General features: G+C 50.8%; 2 protein-coding genes across 7 annotated transcripts; both read right to left on the reverse strand.

Moving 5' to 3' along the window:
* Nucleotides 1-2,042: 2,042 nt before the first annotated feature.
* Nucleotides 2,043-11,034, reverse strand: KEAP1 (kelch like ECH associated protein 1). Of its 6 annotated transcripts, none has more exons than XM_036032329.1 (6): nucleotides 10,502-11,034; nucleotides 7,764-8,449; nucleotides 5,036-5,721; nucleotides 3,387-3,592; nucleotides 2,932-3,108; nucleotides 2,043-2,770 (listed from the first exon to the last, which is right to left on the reverse strand). In XM_036032329.1, the coding sequence occupies exons 2-6, from the start codon at nucleotides 8,400-8,402 to the stop codon at nucleotides 2,604-2,606; spliced, it is 1,875 nt and encodes a 624-aa protein (XP_035888222.1). In that variant the 5' UTR covers nucleotides 8,403-8,449; nucleotides 10,502-11,034; the 3' UTR covers nucleotides 2,043-2,603. The 6 variants fall into 6 exon arrangements, with proteins under 6 accessions (XP_035888222.1, XP_028375141.1, XP_035888219.1 ...); XM_028519340.2 differs by having other exon boundaries at nucleotides 10,083-11,034; XM_036032326.1 differs by lacking the exon at nucleotides 10,502-11,034 and adding an exon at nucleotides 10,083-10,454 and having other exon boundaries at nucleotides 7,764-8,931.
* Nucleotides 11,035-13,524: 2,490 nt separating this feature from the next.
* On the reverse strand, nucleotides 13,525-17,124 carry S1PR5 (sphingosine-1-phosphate receptor 5). Its single transcript, XM_028521686.2, has 2 exons — nucleotides 17,019-17,124; nucleotides 13,525-15,641 (listed from the first exon to the last, which is right to left on the reverse strand). The coding sequence occupies exon 2, from the start codon at nucleotides 15,621-15,623 to the stop codon at nucleotides 14,436-14,438; it is 1,188 nt and encodes a 395-aa protein (XP_028377487.1). The 5' UTR covers nucleotides 15,624-15,641; nucleotides 17,019-17,124; the 3' UTR covers nucleotides 13,525-14,435.
* Nucleotides 17,125-25,334: the final 8,210 nt, after the last annotated feature.

Below are 25,334 nucleotides of genomic sequence, written 5' to 3' on the forward strand. Positions count from 1 at the left end.
ATTAATAAGGGAATTCAGCAAAGAGGTGAGTGGAAATCAATATATCTATATCAATAATTTTCATATGTGTGAGAAATACCAATTTAAAGGATCCAAGAGTAAAGATCCCATTGACAATAATAACACGACCTTATACAATTCCCATAAATAAACACATTGCAAGCCCTTTGTGGAGAACTGAACAAAGTTTCTGGAGGATGGCAAAGAAGACTTCACTAAATACACAGATATACTAAGTTCATGAATGGAAAGCTCTAATATTGCAAAAATATTATCTTCCCCCAGCTCAATAATTTTAATGCAATTTAATCAAAATTTCCATTTTTCACAGAATTTCATTTTTCATAGGGAGGAATAAATATGCAATAATAGCCCACACTCTTTCTTTTTAAAGAAGAAAAAGTGGAGTGGGCAGGGGACTTGCTCCATCTATTTGCCCAGGATGTGTCCAAGTACAAGTTTTGCAGATAAGAAACTTCACTTGACTGCTAATACCTAAAAAGCTTTACTAAATCAGCTAAATCTGGTCTCAAGACCCGGGATCTAACCTCTCTGAAAGGAAATTCAAATCTGGGGTAGGTGGTGTAGCTTTAGAAACTGCATTACATGTAAATCCCCTGTCTCTAGATTAGATCACTATTTCCAGAACCTTCACTGCTATACATGTTGACCACATGGGACCTCTTTCATATCCATTCTCACACAGTGGCACAGCCTGTTGTGACTGAGAATGGCTGCTTTGGTGTACCCTGCAGGCTGAATCTGAACTCCACCACTTAGTGCATGTGACCTTGGGCAAGTCTTTTCTGTGAACCACCATTTCTCACCTATAAAGAAGTCAGGCTTATGCTTCCTAGCTGAGAGCACTATTGAGGACTAAATGAGTTGATATAATAATGTTCAATAATAATGAACACTTTATAAATGCTAAAAGCTTACCCAGGTATCAAGTTTACAATTCCTAGTCCTCCCCATCCATTCAATGCAGCCAACGTAGATTTATTTCCTTGTTTCATAAAGACCCTGGACCAGAACCAGAGAACTGGGCACAACTAAGGTAGCCTTCGGGGGAACTGAGTGAGTGAAGCTGCAGAGATGGGCGGTACCAGGTTTTCCTTGGAAGGGAAGGAGTCAATGTTTCTTCTCTAAGCTGCTTAGAACAACCTGTGAATTCCTCAATACAGGCATACCTCATTTTATTCTGCTTCCCTTTTTTTGCTGGTATTGCATTTTTTTAAATGTATTGACTGATTGCTTTTAGAGAGAGAGGGAGGGAGAAAGGGGAAGAGAGAAACATGGATGCAAGAGAGAAACATCCATCAGTTGCCTCCCATATATGCCTGAACTGGGGATGGAACCTGCAGCCTTTTGGTAACGGGACAATGCTCCAACTGAGTCACTCTGGCCAGGACTGGTGTTTAACTTTTTACAAATTGAAGGCCAGATCCTCCACCAGCAAATGGTTGTGACTCACTTTATTCTGGTGGTCTGGAACCAAACCCACATCTCTGAGGTGTACTTGTAGTCAAGACCATCTTTCATTTTTCCTTTCTCCACCCCACATACTGCCTTCACACATGTTGTTCAGAAGAGACCAGGCCATTGAGCCCTTTGCTTCCTAGCTCAGAGCCCTTTGTCTAAGAAAATTCCCAAAACCCTCTTTGTCCTTTTTAATTACCAGGCACTTCAATAAGAGAAAGGGCTATCTGTTACTGAAGTGCAGTAAAATGAGCATATAAATTTTCACCAAATTTGGAAAGCATGTTGGGGATGGTTTGCCTTAAAATATAAACTGTGCACACATATGAAATTAATCTCTTGGAGGTCTGGGAGATTGTGTCAGGAGTTAGGTCACTATCTGCAAGGCAGCCTAAAGGGACAAAGTGAGCCCTGTATGTCTTGCCTATGGGGAGAAAGATGCCCTACAGATAGATGAGAGGCGATGAGCAGTGATAGCTGGTTTCACATCAAAGACTTGAGTGCATTTCAGGAGAAGAGTCTTTTCTGTCCCTGGGTTTGAGATCTCAAGCTGAGAGTCCAGGTAGAAGACACTGGTTAGTTTGTTCTTTATTTTCATTGGAAAGTTACAGGGTTATTTAACAAAATGACTGTCCAGGACAAAGATATCCAGTGGTCTATTTACAGGCCCATCCCGGGGTCCACACCTCTTGAAGGGTCTCACCCCCGAGGTCTCAATTGGCTCCTTCCCAGGCCCCTAGGAATCAATCACAAGGCCACAGGGAACAAAACCCAGCCTGACCTCAATACCTGCTTTCACTCCAAAGGGAGGTGGCAGCTGCTGCTGTGGAAGCCAGGCCTAGTCCTGGGGCAGTGGGTGTGGGGTGTTCTCTTGTAGGAGCCCACCCTTCTGGCAACCCCTTCCAGGCACTCTCTCGGACATTCCTGGGACTATTCTGACGGGATCGTGGGTTCCCACTCTGGTCTTCTTTTCTTTCAAGCAGTCATTTTAACACTGAGACATTCCAGCCTCACATCCTCAAGAACAAGCATTTGCTCTGTCGCTTTTCTTTTGTCCCCGTTTTTGTACAAAAACGACAATACTCTTGATGGGACCATTTTTTGCTCAAGAAAACCAAAATGGTTCAACAGGTACAGTTCTGCTGGTCAATCTGCTTCCGGCAGGGCTCCATGGTAACAGCAACACCCACCCCACTTCGGCCAGATGTCATGTGGGTCACCTCGCTCCAGGTGTCAGTGTCAGGGTCATAACACTCCACGCTGTCCAGGAATGTGTGACCATCGTAGCCTCCTGCAGGGAGAGCAGAGGGGAGAGTCAAGGCCTCCAAGGGCAGGAGAAAGAAAGAGGAGGAAGAAACCACAAAAAAACCCTCCTATAGTGATTTAAGCCTGCCTCCCAAAGATGAGGCTAATTAGTCTTCTCCACCCAGGGCCCTACCCCCAGGGCCTCACCGAGAACGTAGATTCTCCCCTGGTGCACAGTAATCCCCAGGGCACTTCGCCGATGCTTCATGGGAGCCACGAAAGTCCAGGTCTCTGTCTCCACGTTGTAGCGCTCCACACTGTTCAGCTGGTCCTGACCATCGTAGCCCCCCGCAGCGTAGATACAGTTGTGCAGGACACAGACTCCTAAACCACACCACAGAGAGGATGACTCCAGGACCCAGCCTGGGGGGGCCCAGCCACCACCTTCTTGGGGGATCCTCCCCTCCTCTCTCTCCCAAAGGACCTTTCAGAAACAAAGCCAGGCAAGAGGAGCTTGAATTCTGTCAGAATCTAGCTCTCCTGTGTGTGCCACAGGGTTATTCAAGGTGGGAACAAGAGGCCTCACCCAGGCCCTGCCAAGTTTCACTGTCAGGGCTGTGAGGCTCCTCCTCCATAGTCCCCTGCCCTCGGCCCCCACTCACCTGCCCCACTTCGGATGGTGTTCATGGGGGTGATCATTCGCCACTCATCTCTCTCTGGGTAGTAACACTCGGCTGAATTGAGGCGGTTCGTCCCGTCAAAGCCCCCAACGGCATAGAGCAGCCGGTTGAGAACAGCCACTCCCACCCCAATCCTTCGGGTCAGCATTGGGGCCACCAAGTGCCATTCATCCCGCTCTGGCTCATACCTGCAAGGGCATAATAACGATGACAACAGCAATCACAGCTGACCCTCAAGGAACACTTTATAAGGCTCACTATTCTGCTAGCTCTTTGTGTACTAGCTCTTTAATCCTCACAATTGTTCTCCAAGGCACAAGTCATCAGTAGTTCCATTTTCAGATAAGGAAACTGAGGTTCACAGCAGTCATGTGCTCAAGGTCACACATGCACATCTGTTGGACCCTGATGGCTTCAGCATACCACTGCCAGGCCCTGGGCTGAGCCTTATGTGTGTTACCTCACCAATGCCCCAGCCTGGTGGGGCAACGGGGTCCTCATTATTGTCCACCCCTATTCAAAAATAGTAAGATGAGCCCTGGCTGGTGGGGCTCAGTGAGTTGAGTGCCAGCTTGTGAATCATAGGGATGCCAGTTCGATTCCCAGTCAGGGCACATGCCTGGATTGCAAGTCAGGCCCCCAGCTGAGGGTACTCAAGAGGCAACCACACACTGATGTCTCCCTCCCTCTCTTTCTCCATCCCTTTCTCTGAAAAGAAATAAATAAAATCTTTTAAAAAAATAGTAAGATGTAGGCACAGTGGGGTGAAGTCAGGGACACCAAAGAAGCAGTGCAGCTGGGGTCAGACCCAGCTCTCTCAGACACCAGAACCCCAATTCTAACAATGAGGCTACCTCCCAGGATGGTTTTTCTCAGAATGTGATCTCAGAGCTGGGTCTGGGCAATTCCAGTTCATGCCTGTGCTCCTGGAGTAACTAACAGTGTCCCTTTCTTTCTCAAAAGTGGTCTGTTAAGGGTGATGCATCATCCCATTGCCCTATTCACAGACCACATGCATTAGAAACCTCTGGGGTATTTGTTTAAAATTCCCATTTCCCATCCTTGCTCTAAACCCACCCACCAGTGCCATCTCTGCACCTCCAGCAGTGGCCTGGGGAGCTTGTTTCAGCGAGTTCTCCAGGCGAGAACTATATCCTGGATCACACTTCTGGAAGAAGAGAAAGCAGAGCAGTAAGCTATGCCAAAGTCAAAAGCCCAAAATGCTTGGCCTCTAATCATAGAGTCCCTACACACAGCTGTGCAGACTGCGCACTGCACCAGGGCACCACATCCAGGGGGGCCCTTTCCACATACCAGGCCCCATACATCTGTTTGAATGAAAGTAGCACGTTACACCAATTTCAAACTGATGGAACTTTTTCCAAGTCTGCACAATGGAGTAGTATGGTTTTATGATGGCTCTGTAAGCAGTTTCCAGGCTCAGACACATCATCCAAGGCCACCACCATAAACAGCCCAAGAGTTTAGCTTTAACTTGAGGCTTCTACTCCCTAAAAGCCGGTAGCAGAGATAGGCACTCAACAATAGGGGGAAATCCCCAAATACCAATGGCTCAGGACCTGTTAGCTGTGGGACCCTCTGAGCCCACCCCTTCTGGCCCTGCTACTCACCTCTCCACACTGTTGTGGTGGATACAGCCATGGGAGCCACCAACAGCATAGATGTGCCCATCGATGACCCCAACCCCGATTCGGTTGCGAGGCACGCTCATGGGAGCACAGGGCGACCACTGGTTGGTCATGGGGTTGTAGCAGTCCAGAGCATTAGAGTCGGTGTTGCCGTCGGGTGAGTTGTTTCGGCCGCCCACAGCATACAGCAGCCCGCCCACCACGCAGCCTGCCAGGCCACTGCGAGGCACCTGCAGGTCTGCCAACCGGAGCCATGTGCCATCACTGGGGTTGTAGGCCTCCAGGTAGCTCAGTGACTGGCGGAAATAGCCACCAGCAGTGTAGATGAGCCGGCCCACCTTGGGTGCCCGGCAGGGCATCACCTGTGTGGGCTTATGCAGGGTGAGCTCCTGGAAGATCTTGACCAGGTAGTCCTTGCAGCGGGAGTCTGACTGCAAGATCTCACACTTCTGCAGTTGCATCTGCAGGAAGTGGGGTGTGAGTGAGTGGCAGCGCACAGCCCGCAGCAGCGCCTGAATGTAGAAGCGTCGCTGTTCACAGTCGTATTTGACCCAGTTGATACAAGCATGGAAGACTTCAGACTCGCAGCGCACATTCAGATCATCCCGGCTGATGAGGGTCACCAGCTGGCAGTGGGACAGGTTGAAGAACTCTTCTTGCTTGGCCACCTGCAGAGGGTGTTAGTGTGACAGGCTGACTTCCGGGTCTCCCCCCCAGTGTCTCAATTGGCAGTATGACCTTGGACAAGTCACAAAATGTGCCTGTGACAATCTCAGTTTCCTTATCTGTAAAATGCGAATTTGAATGGTATGAACCTCATTGGTTGTGAGGATTAAATGAGTTAATACTATGTGTCAGGCATGGAGTACATAAGTACTCAGGTAAATGGGCAAACACAATATACCAGTGCCTTTTTGTATAATTTTTTGTAAGAACGTTACCTTTTATGCCCTGGTGGGTGTGACTCAGTGGATTGAGTGCCAACCTGTGAACCAAAAGGTTACCAGTTCAATTTCCTGTCAGGGCATATGCCTGGGTTGCAGGCCAGGTCCCCAGTTGGGGAAGTGCGAGAGGCAACCAACTGATTGTTCTCTCACATATCAATGTTTCTCTCCCTCTATTTCTCTATCCCTTCCCCTCTCTCTAAAAATGTAAATGAAATATTTTTTTAAAAAAAGAACATTACCTTTTTTAAAATGATATTAATTTTTCAAAAGGGCAGAATGACTAAAAAAGAATAGCAATAGTCTAGAAAGAGCCCTGGCTGGTGTAGCTCAGTGGATCGAGCACTGGACAGTGAAACAAACGGTCACCGGTTCAATTCCCAGTCAAGGCACATACCTGGGTTGTGGGCCAGGTCCCCAGTGAGGGACGCGTGAGAGGAAACCACACACTGATGTTTCTCTTCCTCTCTTTCTCCCTCCCTTCCCCTCTGACTAAAAATAAATAAATAAATATTTTTTAAAAAAAGAAAGTCTAGAAGGAAAAAGTGCAGGCTCTGCCCCTGACTGCTGTGGTTCAGTGGGTTGGGTGTCATCTTGCAAACTGAAAGGTTGCCAGTTCCATTCCTGGTCAAGACACATGCCTGAGTTTCAGGACAGGTCACCATTGGGGGGTGTGTGATAGGTAACAGATGGATGTTTCTCTCTCACATTAATGTTTCTCTCCCTTTCTATCTCTCTCCCTTTCCCTCTGTCTAAAAATAAAATCTTTTTTTAAAAGGTGCAAGCTCTGAAGAAAGCAGCCTGAGTTGTAATTTTGGCTCACTACTTTCTAACTGGATGACTGTGGGCAAATATCTGAAATGTTCCGTGGCTTCATTTTCCTCCTCTCTAAAGGGGATTACATTAGTAGCTCAATCTAGCTACTCTGAGGGCACAAAGGGCCCTGGGCAAATCTTTCCTGTCAGGCACTGGCTTATATAAATAGACCCCACATCAGCAGGTCATCATTGTTCTGATGCCCCTAGCCCATGCAATCCCTTCAAACAAATACTGAGCAGGCCCGTGGAAGATCCCTGCTTGCAGACCACCTTTCTGGAAGCCAATGGTTCTAATGCCAGAGTTCCTTGGGACAACTGGTCAATCCCACATGTGGTAGAGAGAGAAGAAGAGAAATGGTGACCAGCCACTGAAGGAGGATTTTTAAATACTTCCTGGAAGGCTTTCGAAAGCATAGTTCCCCCTGAATTAGGAAGGTTCATTGATTTAAAGATGGAAATCACTTAGAACAGAGGCTGCCCCACAGCAAAGGCTCAACAAGCACTCATTATTTCTTCTATTGAAAACTTCCTCCACCTAAAAACAAAAATGAAACCAAGAACATAGGATGATGCTACACAGATCGAAGAAAACACATGTGAGGGTCGCATCTGCAGTTGGCAGCATGTCATGGGTGCTCAGTGAATATTTGCTGACTGCCTGAGATGTTGGGCCCTGCTCTGCACACCCAGGGTTGAGCTGCTGTCATGTTTGCTGCACCGTCCCCAGCCTGGACCCCAGGGAGACTGGGTAGCCCAGATACCTGTGAAGGTCTCACTTGCCTCAGCTGGCTTCCTAGTCAGTCACCCTGGATGTGTAGACTAGAAGCTCAGAGCTCCACTTTTCTCCAATTCCTTGCCTTCACCCTTCATATCTCAACAGAGACGGTGCTGACTACCCATGGTCCTTGGTCCTTAGATACTGCCCTCATGTCCCTTCCCCCAACTCACCTCCCCAAAGTGCATGTAGATGTACTCGCGGGCGCGCTGGTGCAACTCAGCACAGCCAATCTGCTCAGCGAAGTTGGCAATGCCAATGGCGTTGCTGGGGTCCAGCTGCTGCACCAGGAAGTCGCTGCAGGCACGGACGACGCTGTCAATCTGGTACATGACAGCACCATTCATCACATGGAGCACGCACTTCTCGCCCATGGAGATAGAGGCTGTGTAGGCGAACTCAATGAGACGCTCCATGACCTTGGGGTGGATACCCTCAATGGACACCACCTCCATGCCCTGTTCCCGTAGCCCATTGGTGAACATGGCCTTGAAGACAGGGCTGGATGAGGCCAGAACCACCTTGTGGGCCATGAACTGTGCAGCTGGTGCGTCCTGGTACTTGACCTGCAGTGTAACATCGCACAGCTGCTGGCTGAGCCGCAGCTCATTCATGATTCCGAAGGCCTGCTTGGTGTGGTCCTCCAGCGTGTAGCTGAAGGTGCGGTTGCCATGCTGGGAGGGGGTCACCTCTGCCTTGCACTCGGTGGAGGCGTACATCACTGTGTCCCCTGCACCCTCAGGGCGCTGTGACCTCAGGGGCAGGAATCGGGTGCGGGCCCCAGCCCCGCTAGGCCTGGGTTCCGGCTGCATGGGGTTCCAGGTGACAAGGGACAACACCACCACTGACACTCAGAGGCCTGGAGGAGGGAGAGCACAGGGCTGGGGGCAGGGCCTGGGTCCAGGCCTCCTTTTTAAACATAAAGTGACTCCTAGACCAATTTTCTTTGCCAAGCCCAGGAAAAGCACTGTCTATTGTGCTTGCTAAATGTCCCATAGCCTCACTAACCCAAGGACCCACCTTAAAACATGTCAGATGATGTCCCTCCCCTGCTCAGGATCCCCCCAGAACTCCATTGAGCACAAAGAGTAAAACTGAACTCATCAGTGACCTGCAAAGCCCTTCACAGTCAGCCTCTGTCCACCTCTTCCCTTTGCTTGCTCTCTGTTCGGGCAGTTTGCGGCCCTTCTCTTCCTACAGCATGTCCAGCTCACTCATTCACCTCACCAACATGTACTGAGCAGCTGCTGTGTGCCAGGCACTGTTCTAGACATCAGGGCCACAGCAGCAACCAAGACAGACATGAATTGTGCTGGAATTGACAGCTGGGGAGGGGATAGCCTAAAATAAAATAAATAAGAAATTGGAGTCACAAAGAAAATGACAACAGTATTGTGACAGAGTGACTTGGGAGCAGTTACTTTAAAACCAATATTCCCAGCCTCAGCTGGAACTGAGACAAGAAGGATGAACATACAAAAGGGTTGGGGGTGGGAGTTCATTTTCCAGGCAAAGGGAACAGAAAGTTAGAAGGCTCAAAGGCAAAACGAGAGACAATCTGGAGAATCAGGGAGGAGTGTTATGAGAATGATTACAGACAGAAGGGTTTTCCGTGAAACCTGTGGAGTCTGGAAAGTTGAGGCATGAGTTCTGTTTCGAAAGGTGCTGCAGGAAAAAAATGGGGAACCTGTAAGAGGGTTCCCAGGTTCTCCATCTTATCTTTCTGGGGCTCAGCTCAGAGTCACCGCCCGATTTTATTTCCATCACCGCACTTGTCAGGAGCCAAAAGGAGCTTCTTTGTTTGCTTGTTGAGGGATGACCTGTCCCTCTAACCCTTGGTGCCCGCACTTCAGAAGGCGTGAGCCCTGTGTAGGTCAGGGTTGTATTCCCCCCTCTCACGTGCCTCCCCCACGTCCTGTCTGGGACCTGCACAGGGGTCAGTAAGCTGTGGCTGGCTAACTGCCCGCTCCACTGTGCCTACCACAGCACTCTCCTCCACCCGGCCCAGAGCACCGCTTGGCCACCTCCGCCCGGCCAAGGCCTGGGCCTGCCTCTTGGACTTTGGCCAGTCAACGGTGCCCCCTGGGTTCTGGGCACTCACAAAGCACTAGGTGGGGGACTGCGCATGCCCCGTCTGAGCCTCCACCAAGGCCTGAAGAAGGGAGGAAGTGACCCCACCGCGGCCTCTCGACTGCCAACCCCAGGACGCAGATTCAAGCCCCCCAACGCCCCAGGGTCCCCGGGCCTCTGTCTGAGCAGCGCTCCTTGGGCCTCTCGTCCGACTTGCGTCGCTCCCGACTTGGGCCACCCCGCGAGTCGCGCCGTCCAACAAAAGGATAGTACTTGAGCCGCCCACTCCTGGCCCTCCGCAGGGTCACGGGGACCCACAGGCGACCGAGTTGGCCGGGCCGTGTCCGTCGATCCCACGGCACGGCCGCAGGAGCGCTCCCGGCCCGCCGTGCCCGCAGCCCGGGCGCAGGCCGCTCACTCACCCCGCCATGGCAGCGCTCGGGCTCCGCCTCCGTCGCCCAGGCCCGGGCTCCTCCATCGCTGCGCGCGGGGGGAGGCACGGAGTGCGCGCGGTCACCATGACTAAGCAGAGCCTGGCGTCGGCTGTGTCAGAATAAAAGTCCCCGCGGACGCGGGCCTCCTCCGGCCGTGTTGGCAGTAGGGCCGTTTCCCGCTCCCCCGCCCCGCCGCGGTCGCCAAGCTGCACTACCCCGCGCGGCAATCAAAGCGTCTGTCTTCACAGCCCGGCAGGGTCAGGGACAGCAGCCCTTAGCACACCAAGTCGCGTGGTCAGCGCCGTGGGCATTAGAGCCTCTGGTTCGAGGCCCGGCGCACCCCTGCCAGCAACTGGCTTGGATGGACACCCCTCCGTGTCGCGCGCTCACCTCGGCCCCGGTGTTCCCTAGCTGGCTTTCGCTGCGGGGCAGAGATGCCCGGGACTAGGCAGCGGCTCCGGGCACCGTGGCGACACCCGCCCGCCGAGGGGCTGCGGCCGGGCGGCGGTCTGCTCCCGCCTAACTTCGTTGTCCGCGACCGCAGGCGCCTCCGCGGTCCGGAGAGCTCTGCTCCGGGTCCTCAGGGCCTGCGGGGTCGCGGCTGTCGGGGTCGGGGGGGGCGGTCTGGGGACGCCTGGGAAGGAGGAGGGAAGAGGGCGCGGCGGGGAAGGAGCTGAGATTCCCCGCCCTTGGGCGAGGAGCTGGGCGTCGGGCGAGGCGCCCAGCCAGGAGGGCCCGGCCCCGTTACCCCTTCCCACGGTCCCTTCCATCCGCCTTATTTCGTCTTCTTAGAGCGGGGCTGCTTTCCACCACCTGCTCTTCGTCCTTTCACGCAGGCCTCACCGTTCAGTGGCGGCAGGATCCTGCCAGAAGTATCTATTTAGCTGGGGTTACCTTGTTTTTAATTTGAGTTACCTCCAATCTAGAGGCTCGTGGAACTCCTCTGTGGGGGTTCAAACCCTGGCTCTGCCACTCTCTAGCTGTGTGCGGGTGGGCCTGTAACTTAACCTCTCTATGCTTTCGTTTCCTCGCACTGAATGAAATGATAGTGCTAGCACCTACCTGCTGGGAGCGCTAAATGTGAATGCCCAGCAGATGTTAACAATTCCTAGTTTTTACGGCAAGGGATGCCGATTGGCCATTTATGCTGTTTATGATATAAAGTTAACTTTTTAAAAAATAGATTTAAGGGGGGTTTATATCTATATATAAAATACTGAGTGAATAATGGGAACCCTAGGCTGAACAGATGGTCTAAGAAAAGATCCTGCCAGCCTCCAGAGTGAATTTGGAGGATTCAAAGCCCTTGCCCAGGGTCTGGGATTAAATCCGCATATGCCCTGTCTGGTGTGGCTCGGTGGATTGAACGCCCACCTATGAACCAAAGGACTGTGACTTGGATTCCCAGTCAGGGCACATGCCTGGGTTGTGGGCCAGGTCCCTGGTTGGGAGCATGTGAGAGGCAGCCAGTTGATGTTTCTCTCACACATCAAAGTTTCTCTCCCTGTCTTTTTCCCCTCCATTCCCATTTCTCTAAAAATAAATAAATAAAATCTTAAAAAAAAAACCACTTGGAGGATAGGATTAGGTCCCCCATCCCGCCTTTCACCACCTTTTCAGTTGTGTTAGTTAACCGTTCTGGGCCACTCCAGAAAAGGGCGATACAGCACAGTCTTTGAATACAAGGAGTGGCTAAGGCTGTAGGGGAAACTCTTACCCTCCTCTAAGTAACCTCTAATTCATCAGAACCAGACCTACCAGCCCTGTGGCCCAGCAGTGCTACCTGTAGAGATTTAACCAAGGGACACACACACACTTCCTAGGAGTGTGTATGTATATGAGACGTGTGCTGCAGTGTTGTGCCTAAAGGCAAAGAATTGGACTCAATTCATATATCCCTCCATAGGGCCCTGTTGTAGTAAGTGGTGCACATCCATACTGGAAAATACTACTCAGTCAGTGAAAAGGAACAAGACATTTGTTGTATGGAAATTTACCTCAGTGTTTTAAAATGTTATTTTTTAAAAAGAAAGAACAAGTGCTATAGACTGAATTGATTACGTTTATATGGTCATGAGGGTGGGGATCTCATAAGGGGGTTAATGCCCTTATAAGAAGAGACACCAGAGGCCTGGCCAGGTGGGTCTGTTGGTTGGAGTATTGTCCCCGTGCACCAGTGGGTCAGGGCACATACTTGGGTTGTTGGGTTCCAGCCCTGGTTGGGACATATATGGGAGGCAGCCTATAGATATTTCTCTTTCTCTCTCCCCCTTCCTCTCTAAAATTAAGTAATGCATCTCCTAGTGAGTATTTAAAAAAAGAAGAGACACCAGGGAGCTTCTCAAATTCTGTACAACATAAGAGCACACAGCCAGAAGGTGACTATCTGCTGGCTAGGAAGAGAGTCCTCACCAGCACCCAGCCATGCTGGCACCCTCATCCTGGGTTTTCAGCCTCCACCTGTGAGAAATAAATTTCTATTGTCTCAGCCACCCAAGCTATGTCAACCTGAGCAGACTTCAGCAGCCAGACAATACAAAATCTGAAGGGCAACAGTTTCCAAGATATACTATTAAGTGAACAAAGCAAAGTGCAGAGCAGAGCAGTGCTAAAACTGTGTAAAAAGAGATAAGATATATTTACATTTTGGCTCATTTATTCACAGAATAGCTCTGGAAGTTTCCCAGGAATCCCCACAGTGATCAAATCCAAAAAGGGTAACTAGTGCTTTTTTAATTTTGTGTAATGTGAATAAGTTAATAAATCTACCATCACATGTCATTAACCAAACGAATAATGGGGTGAGGTTCAGGATCCCCTGGAAGATTAAAGGAGCCTGGGGTCGGGGGCACCAAAACGGGTGGGAAATTGGGTCCAGTCCTGGGAGTGTCCTGGGGCCGTGACCCCAGGCTTCAGTGTATTTGTGTTCCAAGAATTAGGTTGGTTTCCCGTGCGTGTGGCCTTTGGGGACGGCCTGAGGCTCCCAGGCTGGGTCAGCACTCCCAAAACACACTGCTCCTTGAGGCTGTCTGCGGTTCCAATGTCTGCCGCCAGGGGGCGAGTCGTGGTCTGAACTCGAAGTCCCTTGAGCCGGCACCACCTCACAGGGGTCAGGAATGCGCCTGGGGACAGACATGGACCGTGGCCAGCACGTCTGTAGCCTTTTATGGGCACAAACGAGGCCCTGGAATCGCCCCCAACCAAGAATGCAGACCCCTCCAGAGGAGCCAGACACCAGGCCTGCGCCTCTGCAGGCAACAGCCTGGGCAAGTGAATCTGGCTCAGGCACTGGGAGAAGGTACTGGTTGCTTGGAGTTCCCTCACCTGTAGAATGCGGGTGAGGAAGCCTACCATACAAGGTTGCAGTGAAAGTATAAGGTGTGTCTTGGGCCTACCACTGTGAGACAACTAGCCAGGCACAATAAGCTGCAATTGTTCTTATTATATTTTTATTTTTTTTATGAAGGGTCTGACACCACATTCAAAGAAATCTTGTTTCAGCTAAGAATTGACTGGGTCTCCCAAAGTCAAATTGTAGGGTGCCCTGTCTTTGGTGTCCTCTTCTCTAATCTGGAGAGCTGTCCTTGACTCCTTTCTCACTCGCACACTCAATTCCTCAGTATTCCTGCTGTTTCCAAAACTTACCCAGAATCCACATGGTCTGAGTCACCATCATTGTTCCCGTAGGCCAGTACAGTCACCTTCACCTTGTTCTAGCTACCACATTTACCTCAGAGAACTGTGAACAACTGAACCAAGTCAACTTCTTTCTTTATCTGGAACCCTCCATGGCTGCCACCTCACTTAGAGCAAAAATGAATGCTCTCCGGAGCTTACGAGGCTCTAAGTGATCTGCCCAGTCATCTCCCTGCCTTCATTTCCTTCCACACTTGCCTCCACCACTGCTCCCGTCACACTGGATCCTTGCTTTTCATGCAACAGGCTCATTTCAGCCCAAGGGCCTTTGCACCTGCTGTTTCATCATAGGACATGCTCTTGCTCCAGGTGTTCCCAGGACAGTAATGTCTCAGTTCATATCACATGTCACACCTCTGCAGAGAGGCCTCCTCTGACCACCATCGCATCACTGCGTTGTCACCGGAACAGTCTGCATTATTCTTCACTCAGTTATCTCCTGTGTACCCACCAGACCATCAGTTCCACAAGGGCAGCGTTTCTTGTCTGTGTTCACTGTGGTTGGGTTTAGCGCCAGTAAAGTACATCCCCTGCATTTCCTCCGTCTACACCATCTTTGGCAGGTTTTCCTATAAATTCCACCACTTAAAAAGAAAAAGTCTGCAAAGACAGCTCTTAAGGAAAGAAATGACAGGAAAGAGAGCCTCAGTCTGTGGCTGGTGCCGGTACCAGAGTCCCAGCGGCGGTAGGTGCGCCGGTAGAGCCGCTGATGTCCAGCCCGTCCCGCTGGGGCGATGAACGCTCAGAGGGACTAGAGCTGCCATCCAGGCCAGGGGGCAGCCAACGGTGCAGGCCCTCCGAAGCCCCAGCGGCGCTCCCGGATTGCCCTGAGGTTCCCGCACCCCGGCCACAGGGGCGGCTGCCGCAGCAGACAAGGCACAGGAGCGCGTGACGCAGGTCATGGTTGGTGAGCGTGTATATGATGGGATTCAGAAGAGAGTTGGCCATGGCCAGGCCCAAGAAGGGGTCGGCCTGCAGGAGCACCGGGCAGGCGCGCGCCGGGCAAGCCACGTCCAGCAAGAGCAGCAGGAAAAGGGGGCCCCAACACACCACAAAGGCCAGGAGCACTATGCTAACAGTGCGCAACAGAGCCAGCGAGCGCGGCGTACGGGGCGCCCGCCTCGAGGGGCCCCCAACAGCTCCTGGGCGCGCCTGCAGGCGCCGCGCGTTGGCACGCACCTGGCAGTAGATGTGCACATAGAGCGCACAGATGGCAGCCAGAATGCTGAGGAAAGCTAGCACGCAGAAGAGCACGTAGGCCTTGGCGTAGAGGGGTAGGAGAGTGGAGCAGGAGTCCAGGTGGCCCAGGCAATTCCAGCCCAACGCGGGCAGTAGTCCGAGGAGCAGGGACACGCTCCAGGCGGTGGCCGCCAGTGCCAACGTGCGCCCCCGATGTGAGGCGGGGGCGGGTCCTCGGCGCGCCATGGTGAGGCTGCGCTCCAGCGCGATGGCCAGGAGACTCAGCACGGACGCGGCTAGCGCCACAAAGACACCACCTTCTCGCACGAACCAGAGCGTGGGCGACAGGTGCAGTGTCAGCGGCCCTGACAGCAAGATGTTGGCGGCGTAAGCAGCGCCAGCCAGTAGGTCCGACAATGTGAGGCTGCCCAGGAGCAGGAACATGGGCGCATGGAAGCGCGGGTGGCGTCCGAGCACGAACAGCACGGCCAAGTTCTCCAGCACGATGAGCGCGCACACGGCCAGGCACACGACGGCGTCCGCACGCAGCCCAGCGCCGGGCTGGTAGCGAGCACCGCGGAGCTTGCCGGTATAGTTGTAGTGCAAGACGATGACCTCGCTCACTGACGCAGGCCGCAGCAGTCCCGTCTCCATGGGCCACCTGCCCCAAGGCTGCGTGCGGAAAGGTCCATGCAATGTCAGGCTGGGCACACACCATCCTCGCGGCCTGCGGAAGCAGGCACGAACCCCACAGCACTGGGAAAGGGGCCCTAACCCCCTCTCTTCCACCCTACAGTTACACTGGGGAGCAGGAGGGTTTCGGGGTGGGAAGGGGCTGGCCATAGGGACAGGGAAACACAGTCCCATGGTTCCTGAGGGATATTCATGACTAACACACAAGCTGGGATATTCAGAAGCATACACAGTCAACCACAAACAGAATGCAACACAAATATAGCCGCATGCAGAAAGGGACACATAAATACGACACATCCATAAGGACATGTAAGCACAGTCGCAAACTAGGCCAAAAATATTGGCAGACCCCATCAGGAAAACATGAAAACATATTCACCCATGGACAAAGCGACACAAATTCAGTCACATGCAGATAGGATCTCACACCCAGTGGCAAAGACCACAATTTCACAACCTCCACCCACACCCAGCCCGGGCCTCACAATCTGCTTGTCTTTTTGCACATGGGGCTTTTTCCTGCTTGGACCCCTTCACCCACTGCAAAACCCCGTGAGAAAGCTGAGCCTATCTGCCCATTTCCCAGAAGCAGAGCCTGAAGGCAACAGACAAGATCCACATCGCAAGGATAGGCTCTTGCAAAGAGACACACATGTCATTAAAGTATTATAATAACACTTCCCTGCGACTGCACCCTTTAATCCCCTGGACAGCTCTTCCTTTAGTCCCCATTTACAGATGAGAAAACCGAGGCTGAAAAGAAGTATCTCGCAGAGAAGCAAGTACAAATGTTTTTATGTTCCTGTACAAACACAGCCATGCAGAAACAGTTGCACAATCACACAGGCCCCACTTAAGAGATGAGAAAACGAAGGTTTGTGAAAGGGAACGGGACTTATTTGGGCTTGGCAGGAGCAAATGCATGCCAGGCAGCTTCAGTTGCACACTGGAAACCAGGAGCAAATACAGTCACAGAGTCAGGGAGTCTGCCATGCTGTGGGAAGGGGTGTCACATACACAAAGGCAGACACGGGTTGCACTCGCCCTGATGGGGACTCTGTGGACAGGCTCACAGCTTCTGCACCTCCTGCCTGGTCTTGGCTGGTCTGCCCGAGGTACTCAGCCAAACTTGCAGTGGAGTGGCCCGGATAGGGTGAGGGCCTGAGGATTCCAGGCACCCCCACCCTCAACCCGCACCAGCATCCAGCTGGGGAGTCCCTGGCTTTGCCCTCCCTAGAGGTCTCTGGAAAAGGCCTGGGAACCCCAAGCAAGGGGATCCACATAGTGGAAGGGCAAACTTTCCAAGCCAGACTGAACCCCATGCACCCCAAGAACCCAGTGCTGTACACTTACCCTGTGCCCTGGTCTGGCGCCCCACGTAGTGGTGCACCCTGGAGCCCAGAGATCAGATGCGGCTCTAGGGGCTGGACTGGAGCTGGGAGGCAGGGCTTGGAGGGTGGGGGTAGGGGTGGGTCCCCAAAGCTGAGCTCCTGCAGTTGCCAGCAATTGCCCCGCCTCTTGGGCTGAGGCACCCAGGCCGTGCTGCCAGCCTGTGCCACCCGCCCCAGCACCGGAGCACGACCCGGTGGCGACTGGCACCGCGGAGCCCTCAGCTGCCCCCTCCGGAACTGGGCTCCCCTCTCAGGGATGCTCCATCGCGGTAGGAGGATCTGGAGACACTGGAGGGGGAGGAGGGTTCTTAGTGGGGGCGGTCACATCCTGAGCCTCTCCTCCCAAACCCCCAACAGAGGGATCCGGTCTGTTCTTGGGCTTCTGGGCACTGACCCCTTCCACTTCTCGCTTACCTTCAACTGACCCTCCTGGGCTGCAACCGCAGGGACGCCGGGTGGGCAGAGGGAACACAGCAAGACCGGGTAGGAAGGGTCTTATGCAGGGAGCAGTGGGAGCTTGAGTCCTCTCCCTGCAGCGGATAGGCCCTGGCCTGTGCTGATATCCCAACTCCCACGCCCGGCTTGAGGCAGCAGGGGGAGGGCAAAGTGCAGGCAGGATTCTGGTGGGAGTCTCTGCCCCACCTCCTAGATAAGGAGGATCTGGATCCTGTGCCCCCCTGGTTACCCATTATCACTCCAGAGGATGGGATTGACTCATCTATGGTGTTTCTGACCTGAGTCCCCACTAAACTGTCAGCTCCACGGTGGCAGGAATTTTCATCTGTCATTTCTTTGGGCATTGCCAGGACAAAGCCAATGCCCAATAAGTACCCTCTGACTGAGTGGATGAATGAATGAATGAATGTCTCCTTCATTTGCTCTCTCTCAGTGCTGCTTTCCCAGTCTCCATCTCTGTTTCTCCCTGACTGTTTTGGGGTGTGTGCCCTTGTCTGTGTCACTTTCCCACGCCTCTTCCAGGCCTCCCTTCCTCCTGCGGGCCAGTCCCAGCTGGCCCTGCACCCCCCTACCTCCAGTTCCCAGTTGCTTCCTGGCCAGGCCCAGCTCCCTCGCCCTCAGCCAAAGGCTACAGCCCGGAAGGGGGCTTGTCCTGGCTGTTGCACCTTTCCCCAGGACCGTGCCCTTCATCTGGGCCACGGCAGCCTCTGCTGGCTGAGGGTAGGGTGAGGGCGCCCCAGGGGCCTTGGGATGGAGGCTGGAAATGGGGTGGATCTTGGGCGCCCCCCGGGGAGAGGGACCAAGAGGGACACCCAGACCAGGTCGCACCCTCATGTAGCCCCTTGCAGACCCCCTCTGGCTCTTGTCCCAGCTGTTCCTCGAGGGGACAATCGCTCCTGCTTGCTCGGACCAGTCGAAGCTGTGCTCCAGGCAGCGCAGCCAGTGGAGCCCATGGGGTGGGGGTGGGGACCCCGGTAATGCTTGTCTATCAGGTGCACCCCACAGCAGTGGGGACCAAGCCTGCTGGAAGGTGCCCCGAAGAATCCCCTGGACAAAAGCACGCCTGGCACACAGCAGGTGCTCTGTAAATGACCCTCTTCTGCGAAGGGAAGCCACACCCCTGGGTGGGACGGTGGTTACTTCGCACCTCCCAGGTGGCAATCTCACCTCCTGTAGCCCCCTAAGCAGGGGAAGGAGTCTCTTCCTGTCAGGGTCCAGGCCCACCCTCTCCCACCCCTGCCACCTCCAGGCACCTCTTTCCCATAGACCAGGACCCTAGGGACTCAGGCTCCAGAGACTGGGGCAGACGTCAGAAGCTTCCTGAACGCCTCTGTGGCTGTCCATCCTGCAGCCACAGCACTTAAAACTCAGATCACACCCCTCTCCCGCTCCATACTCTACCATGGCTCCCTACATCTCTCTGAGTCAAAGCCCAAGTCCTCCTCAGGGCCCACAAGGCCCTGCACAGCCTCTCCTCCTTACTTCTTTCCCTCTGGCTGCCTTACTCCCTTCCAGTCCCACTGGCTTCCCCCTTATTCCTCACATACTTCAAGACCTTGGCACTTGAGAATTCATCTGCCTGGAACACCCTTCTTCCAGCCTTTCCCAGCTGGTCATCTCCTTCAGAGAGGACTTCCTTGATCTGTTCCCCTCCTCCCCAATCTCTCACAGCAGCCAGCACCATCCGAAATTATCTGGAGTACTTGTTTATTTATTCTTCTGGCCTATGGTATGTCTCTGCCCTAGGCCCCCAGCTCCAGGAAGGCAGGAACCCTGTCTGTCCATCTGCCCAGCATTCATGTAAATGTTAAGGGCTGGGAGTGTGGAGCCAGACTCAATTGAGCTGATGCCCCTCTGAGCCTCAGTGGCCTCATCTGTAAAATGGCAATAATAACAGTGCCTACTGGGACAGATGTTGTTGAGGATGAAAGCAACAATTTGAACAGAGCTGGGACATTCAGTGAGAGCCCAGTAAAAATGTTAGCTTCGGTACCATTGGTCACTGCTGTATCCTCTCAGAGGCATTAGGAGAAGACTCAGCTCAGGCCCCACCAGGGACCCTGGGAACCACCAGCTCCCCACCTTACCCTTACTGCAGCAAAGCCTGTTCTCTTCTCAGGAGAAGGGCATCCCTGGTCCCTGAAATCCTGCCACAGCCCACTCGCCTAATGCATGCCTGGGCCGGCACACCTGCCTGGCAGGTTCTGCTGCCAGGGCCCCCGCCTACAGAGGCCACCTCACCCAGTCTTTGCCTGAGCTTCATTCACTGAGCTGTGTCTGCCCCTCTGAAAGGGCAAAATGTCTCTCATGGTCCCCTTAGACACTCAAGCATGGGAAAGAACCAGTTCCCATCCCCCCTCCCCACTCCCCACCAACCCATGTGGAACTGGTGGCTGCAGGGAGGTGTGAACTGATAACTTGCTCATGATCAGTGACCGGAGCAGGCATGGGGTTCTCAGACTGGAGGCTAGTGCACTAACCACAGGCTCGTTTGCTCAGCTCAGAGATTTCCTCTGCAAACATCTGTCTGAACTGTACAGAAACACTATATTGTATTGTAGTTAGTAGCAACGAGTCAACCCAGTACCCAGATCTGGGTTTCTAAATACCATTTTCCTATACAAGGATCTAGGGTTCTTTAGAGAAATGCCTGATTTTAGGGTTGAGTCAGAGAACATGCAAAATGATCCTGGAGTATCTTCCAATGTCAGAAAGTGCCTTTAAAAAAAAAAAGCATTGGCTAGCATGGCTCAGTGGATTGAGTGCAGGCCTGTGAACTGAAAGGTCACTGGTTCTATTCCTATTCAGGGCACATGCCTGGGTTGTGGGCCAGATCCCCTGTTGGGAAAGTGCAAGAGGCTACCGATTGCATATCAATGTTTCTCTCCTTCTTTTTCTCTCTCCCTTCCCCTCTCTCTAAAAATAAATACAATCTTTTGAAAAAAGGAAGTCAATAGGACTCAGGGGCCAGCTTAAAAGAACTCCCACTGGCCACAGCTGGAACAATTTAGATAACAAAATAAATAGTAATAGTCTTCATTATAACCCAAAGAATACAATAAATGACCACAAGTCCATACTAACTTAAAGACATGATTGAATCAATTTAAAATGGGGGAGAAGGGACAAATCATCCTGAGAGAAGAATTACAGTTAATAAATGTAAAATGAGTGATGAAAACAGCCCTGGCTGGTCTGGCTCAGTGGATTGAGAGCCGGCCTGTGAACCAAAGGGTCACCAGTTCCATTCCCAATCAGGGTACATGCCTGGGATGAGGGCCAGGTCCCCAGTAGGGGGCACGTCAGAGACAACCACACATTGATCTTTCTCTCCCTCTTTTTCTCCCTCCCTTCCTCCCTCTATAAAAATAAATAAATAAAATCTTTTACAAAATAAAATGAAATGAATGATGAAAATAGAAAATTAACATTAGAATACCACAAGGCCCTGCACAGTCTCTCCTCCTTACCAATTAATGGAAAAGTTAATGGGCAAAACTTTAAGGAGAAACAGGACATTTTCAGAGAATCAAAGTTTTCCCACCAAAATATTCTTAATTACTTTAGTGGCCTTAATTTTCTTTCACAAATTTAGCTCCTCCCTTTAAGGGTGGAGCTAAGCTCCCCTCTCCTCTGTCAGGGCTGGACTTGGCACCTTGTTTCCAAGGAATAAAGTATAGTCCACGCAATACCTGCACGTGACGTTGCTAGCAGCGCTGTTCATAACTGCCAAATCTCAGAAGAAACCAAGATGTCCTTCAGCGGGTGAGTGGATAAATTGTGGCACATCTATCCAGACAATGGAATATTTATTTTAAAAGAAGTGAACCTGGCTGGTGTAGCTCAGTGGATTGAGTGCGGGCTGCAAACCAAAGTGTTGCAGGTTCGATTCCTAGTCAGGGCACATTCCTGGGTTGCAGGCCACAGCCTCCAGCAACCGCACATTGATGATTCTCTCTCTCTCTCTTTCTCCCTCCCTTCCCTCTCTAAAAAATAAATAAATAAATAATCTTTTTTAAAAATATAAAGCTTTAAAAAAAAAGAAATGAGCTTTCAAGCCATAAAAGACATGGAGGAATCTTAAATGCATGTTACTAAGTGAAGCTGGTCTAAAGAGTACACACAACTACACACCACGTGATTCGGATTCTGGAGACGGCAAAACTATGCAGACAATAAAAAGATCAGGGGTTGGCGGGTTTAGGTGGTGGGGAGGGATGGATAGGCAGAGCACATGGGATTTTTAGGGCCATGAAACTACTTTGTATAACATGACATGTCATTATACATTTGTTCAAACCCACAGAATGTTCAATGCCAAGTGTGAATCCTAATGTGGATTACGGACTTTGGGTAATGATGTGTATCAACGTGGGTTCATCAGTTCTACCAAATGCACCACTGTGCTGTGAAATGCCCATGGTGGCGAAGGTTGGAGGGAGGGCAGGTATATGGGAAATCTCTGTACCTTGCACTCAATTTTACCATGATCCTAAAACTGCTCTAAAAATAAAGTTTATTAATTTTTTTAAAAGGTAAAATCGTCAGCCTGAGAGGTCCTCAAGTGGGCAGATACTTCCAGCCCATGCCACCTGACAGCTTTGGACATTTTTATACCAGCCTGGCCCCTGGAGATTACTTATTACTCAGACCCCTAGCTGAGATGCCAGGAGCATGGGTTCTAGGGCAGACAGATGGCAAAATGCCTCAATTTTCTAAGCTGTCCTGAGCCTAAGTTTCTTCATCTGAAAGTGGGAACACATATTGTCCCATGTCCATAAGGGGCTCACATTTTAGTGGAAGACTTAAAAATATCCACACACAAGAAGATAATTGTGCATAGTGATGTATGCTATCAACAAATAAAATATTATAAGGTGATGTGTGAGTGAGTGAGTGACTAGGGACTATTTTATTTTATTTTTTATCTTTTTATTTATTGATTTGAGAGAGAGAGAGAAACATTGATTTGTTGTTCCACTTATTTATGTGTTCATTGATTGATCCTTGTACTTGTCTTGACCAGGGATCAAACCCCAACCTTGGTGTAACAGGATGGCGCTCTAACCAACAGAGCACCAGGCCAGGGCAATTGTGGAGTTCTTTTTTTTATTCTAATTTTTTCCCATTACCATTTATTCCCCTATACCCCTTCCCACCTCCACCCCCCATAATCAACACACTGTTGTTGTCCATATCCTTGAGTTCTCTTGCTTTTTTACTTGATCCTTCCATGACTTCTTATTAAAAATTCGAAAAAGCTGTAAGGAGAGGTTATGCATCGGTAGAGGAAAGGGAGGAGAAGGCAGCTCGGTGGGGGACTGATCACTTTGTCCTGAAGTGCTGGGCAGGAATTAGGCAGAACCCTACCTCTCTCCTCTCACCAGCTCACCCCAGGCCTGGCAAACACCCTAGGGGGAAATCTGGCTTTATCCTTCCTCCAGTGTACTCCTTATTTTCCAGGCCCTAGACTTGGAAACTTGGAGTCAGTATCTCCTCTCTCGTCTCCTCACACTTAGACATTCATTTCACAGATTACACGCGGAGGGGAAAGAAGGGCTGGGCACGGGTATTGGATCAGCACATGCAAAAGCCCGGAGGCTGGAAAGAATGTGTGTGTAAAAGAAACAGAGATCAGGTCAAATGGGCAGTAGCTTGGCTTAGGGGAAGGAAAGTGGAGGGTGATGAAATTGGGGGTAGGAGAGGGTCAGGTTTGGTGGGGCCTCAAATGTCAGGCACCTGACATGTAAACACCACCATGCTGTGTGACTTGCTTAACCTCTTTGACCTCAGTCTCCCCACCTATAACATTGAGTCATGAAAGTCTTTTTCTTTCTCATGGTGATCTTGTCAGTGTAATGCAGTCATTGCCTGGCCCAGAGCTCATCACTCACGAAAAGTCAGGGATTAATTTTTAACAGCTCTGTTGAGGTGTAATTCACATATTATACAATTTATTGATTTAAAGTATATAATTCTGTGGTTCTTAGTGTATTACAGTTTGGTGGTGATGTGTAATCATCACCAAAATCAATTTCAGAACATTTCATCACTCAAAAAGGAAACCCCCTACTCATCAGCAGTCACACTCATTTCTCCTTCCCCCAGACCCTACAAACCACTGACTTACTTTCTGTTTCTATGGATTTGCCTGTTCTGGACGTTTCATGTACATGGAATCATATACAACATGGCCTTTTGTGTCTGGCTTCTTTCACTCGGCATAACATTTTCAAGATTCATCCATGTCATAACATGAATCAGTACATAGTCCTTCCTTTTTATGGATGAATGATGTTTCATGGGATGAATTATACCATATTTTGTTTATTCACCCATCAATTGATGAGTATGGGTTGTTTCCACTTTTTGGGATAGCTTGAAAAGTGCTGCTGTGAACCTGTGTACAGGTTTTTTGTGTGGGAATGTTATTTCGTAGAGTGAAACCACTGGGTCACTCATGGTAAGTTTATGTTTAATAATTTGAGGAACTGCCAGACTGCTTTCCAAAGCAATTGCACTATTTTGCACTTCCAACAGCAATGTATAGCTGTTTGGATTTCCCCATATCCTTTCTAACACTTGTTATTTTGCACACTTTTTTATAAAATATTTTATTTATTTATTTTTAGAGAGAAGAGAAGGGAGGGAGAAAAAAGGGAAAGAAACATCAATGTGAGAGAGAAACAGCGATTGGTTGCCTTCTGCACGTGCCCTGACTGGGGATCGAACCTACAACCTAGGCATTTTCCCTAACTGGGAATCAAACCCATGAACTTTTGCTTTGTAGGATGACATCCAACCAAATGAACCACACCAGTCAGGGCGCATCCTTTTCTATGATAGCCATCCTGGAGGGGGTAAAGTGACATTCACTGTGCTTTTGGGTAGTCATTACTTTCTGTTACTACTTTTACTGATCCCACTGTCCTTCCTTCTGTCTTCCCCATGCTCACAACCCTCCAAAACTCCTTGATGCCCTTTGAAGAAAGTTCAAGGATCTGGACATTGGCATCTGGCTCTTGTTCCCCTGTCCCCTATGCCTCTCCCCATACCGTACCTCCTGCCCCCGAATCTCTAAATCTGGCAACTGCTCCTCACAGTCAAAGAGGGGCTGGTTATGGGGTCAGACAGACATGGGTTGGAATTCTGCTTATGATGATCTTGAGCAGATAGATTTAGCTCTGTAAGCTCCAGTTTTCTCATCAGTTAAATGAGGAATCATAATTATTCCCTTTTTCCCTTTCTCATAGGATTCGATGAGTTGGCTATGTCAACTCTTTTTAGTATGGTGCCTGGCATTGAGTAGGGGCTGTAATTATCAGGATTTTTTTCATTGAAAGTTCCAGGAAAAAAAAAACCTAAGTTCAAATTAAAAACAACTCAAAGTGGTATGAAGGGAGAAAAAAAGAACGAATTGGCTCATGTAACTGAAAATCTAGGTATCTAGGAGGTGGGTTGACTGCAGGCATAGCTGGATCAAGAAATTCCAGTGTCACCAGGAATCTAACTCTGTCTCTTGACTTGACTGCACTTTCATCTCATCAAGCTCCCCTTTGGGTGGCAGAGATTCTGCCTGGCACTGTAGATCCATTATCTCCACTAGCGGGCACTTGGAAAAAGACATTCAGCTACTCCAGGTTTTCAATGAAAGCCCAATACTGAATTTCATTGATCTATCATGTGTCATGACTAAGCCAATCACCTGCCCTAGGGGATGGACTGCTTTGATTGGCCAGGTTGGAGAATGTGGGATGGGGTCATCCCAAGTTTGGTTTGACCACTCTCATCTGGGCTATAGAGAGTCCCCAAACCATGATCA

This window comes from Phyllostomus discolor, chromosome 8, assembly GCF_004126475.2.
Source record: "Phyllostomus discolor isolate MPI-MPIP mPhyDis1 chromosome 8, mPhyDis1.pri.v3, whole genome shotgun sequence".
Lineage (NCBI taxonomy): Eukaryota > Metazoa > Chordata > Mammalia > Chiroptera > Phyllostomidae > Phyllostomus > Phyllostomus discolor.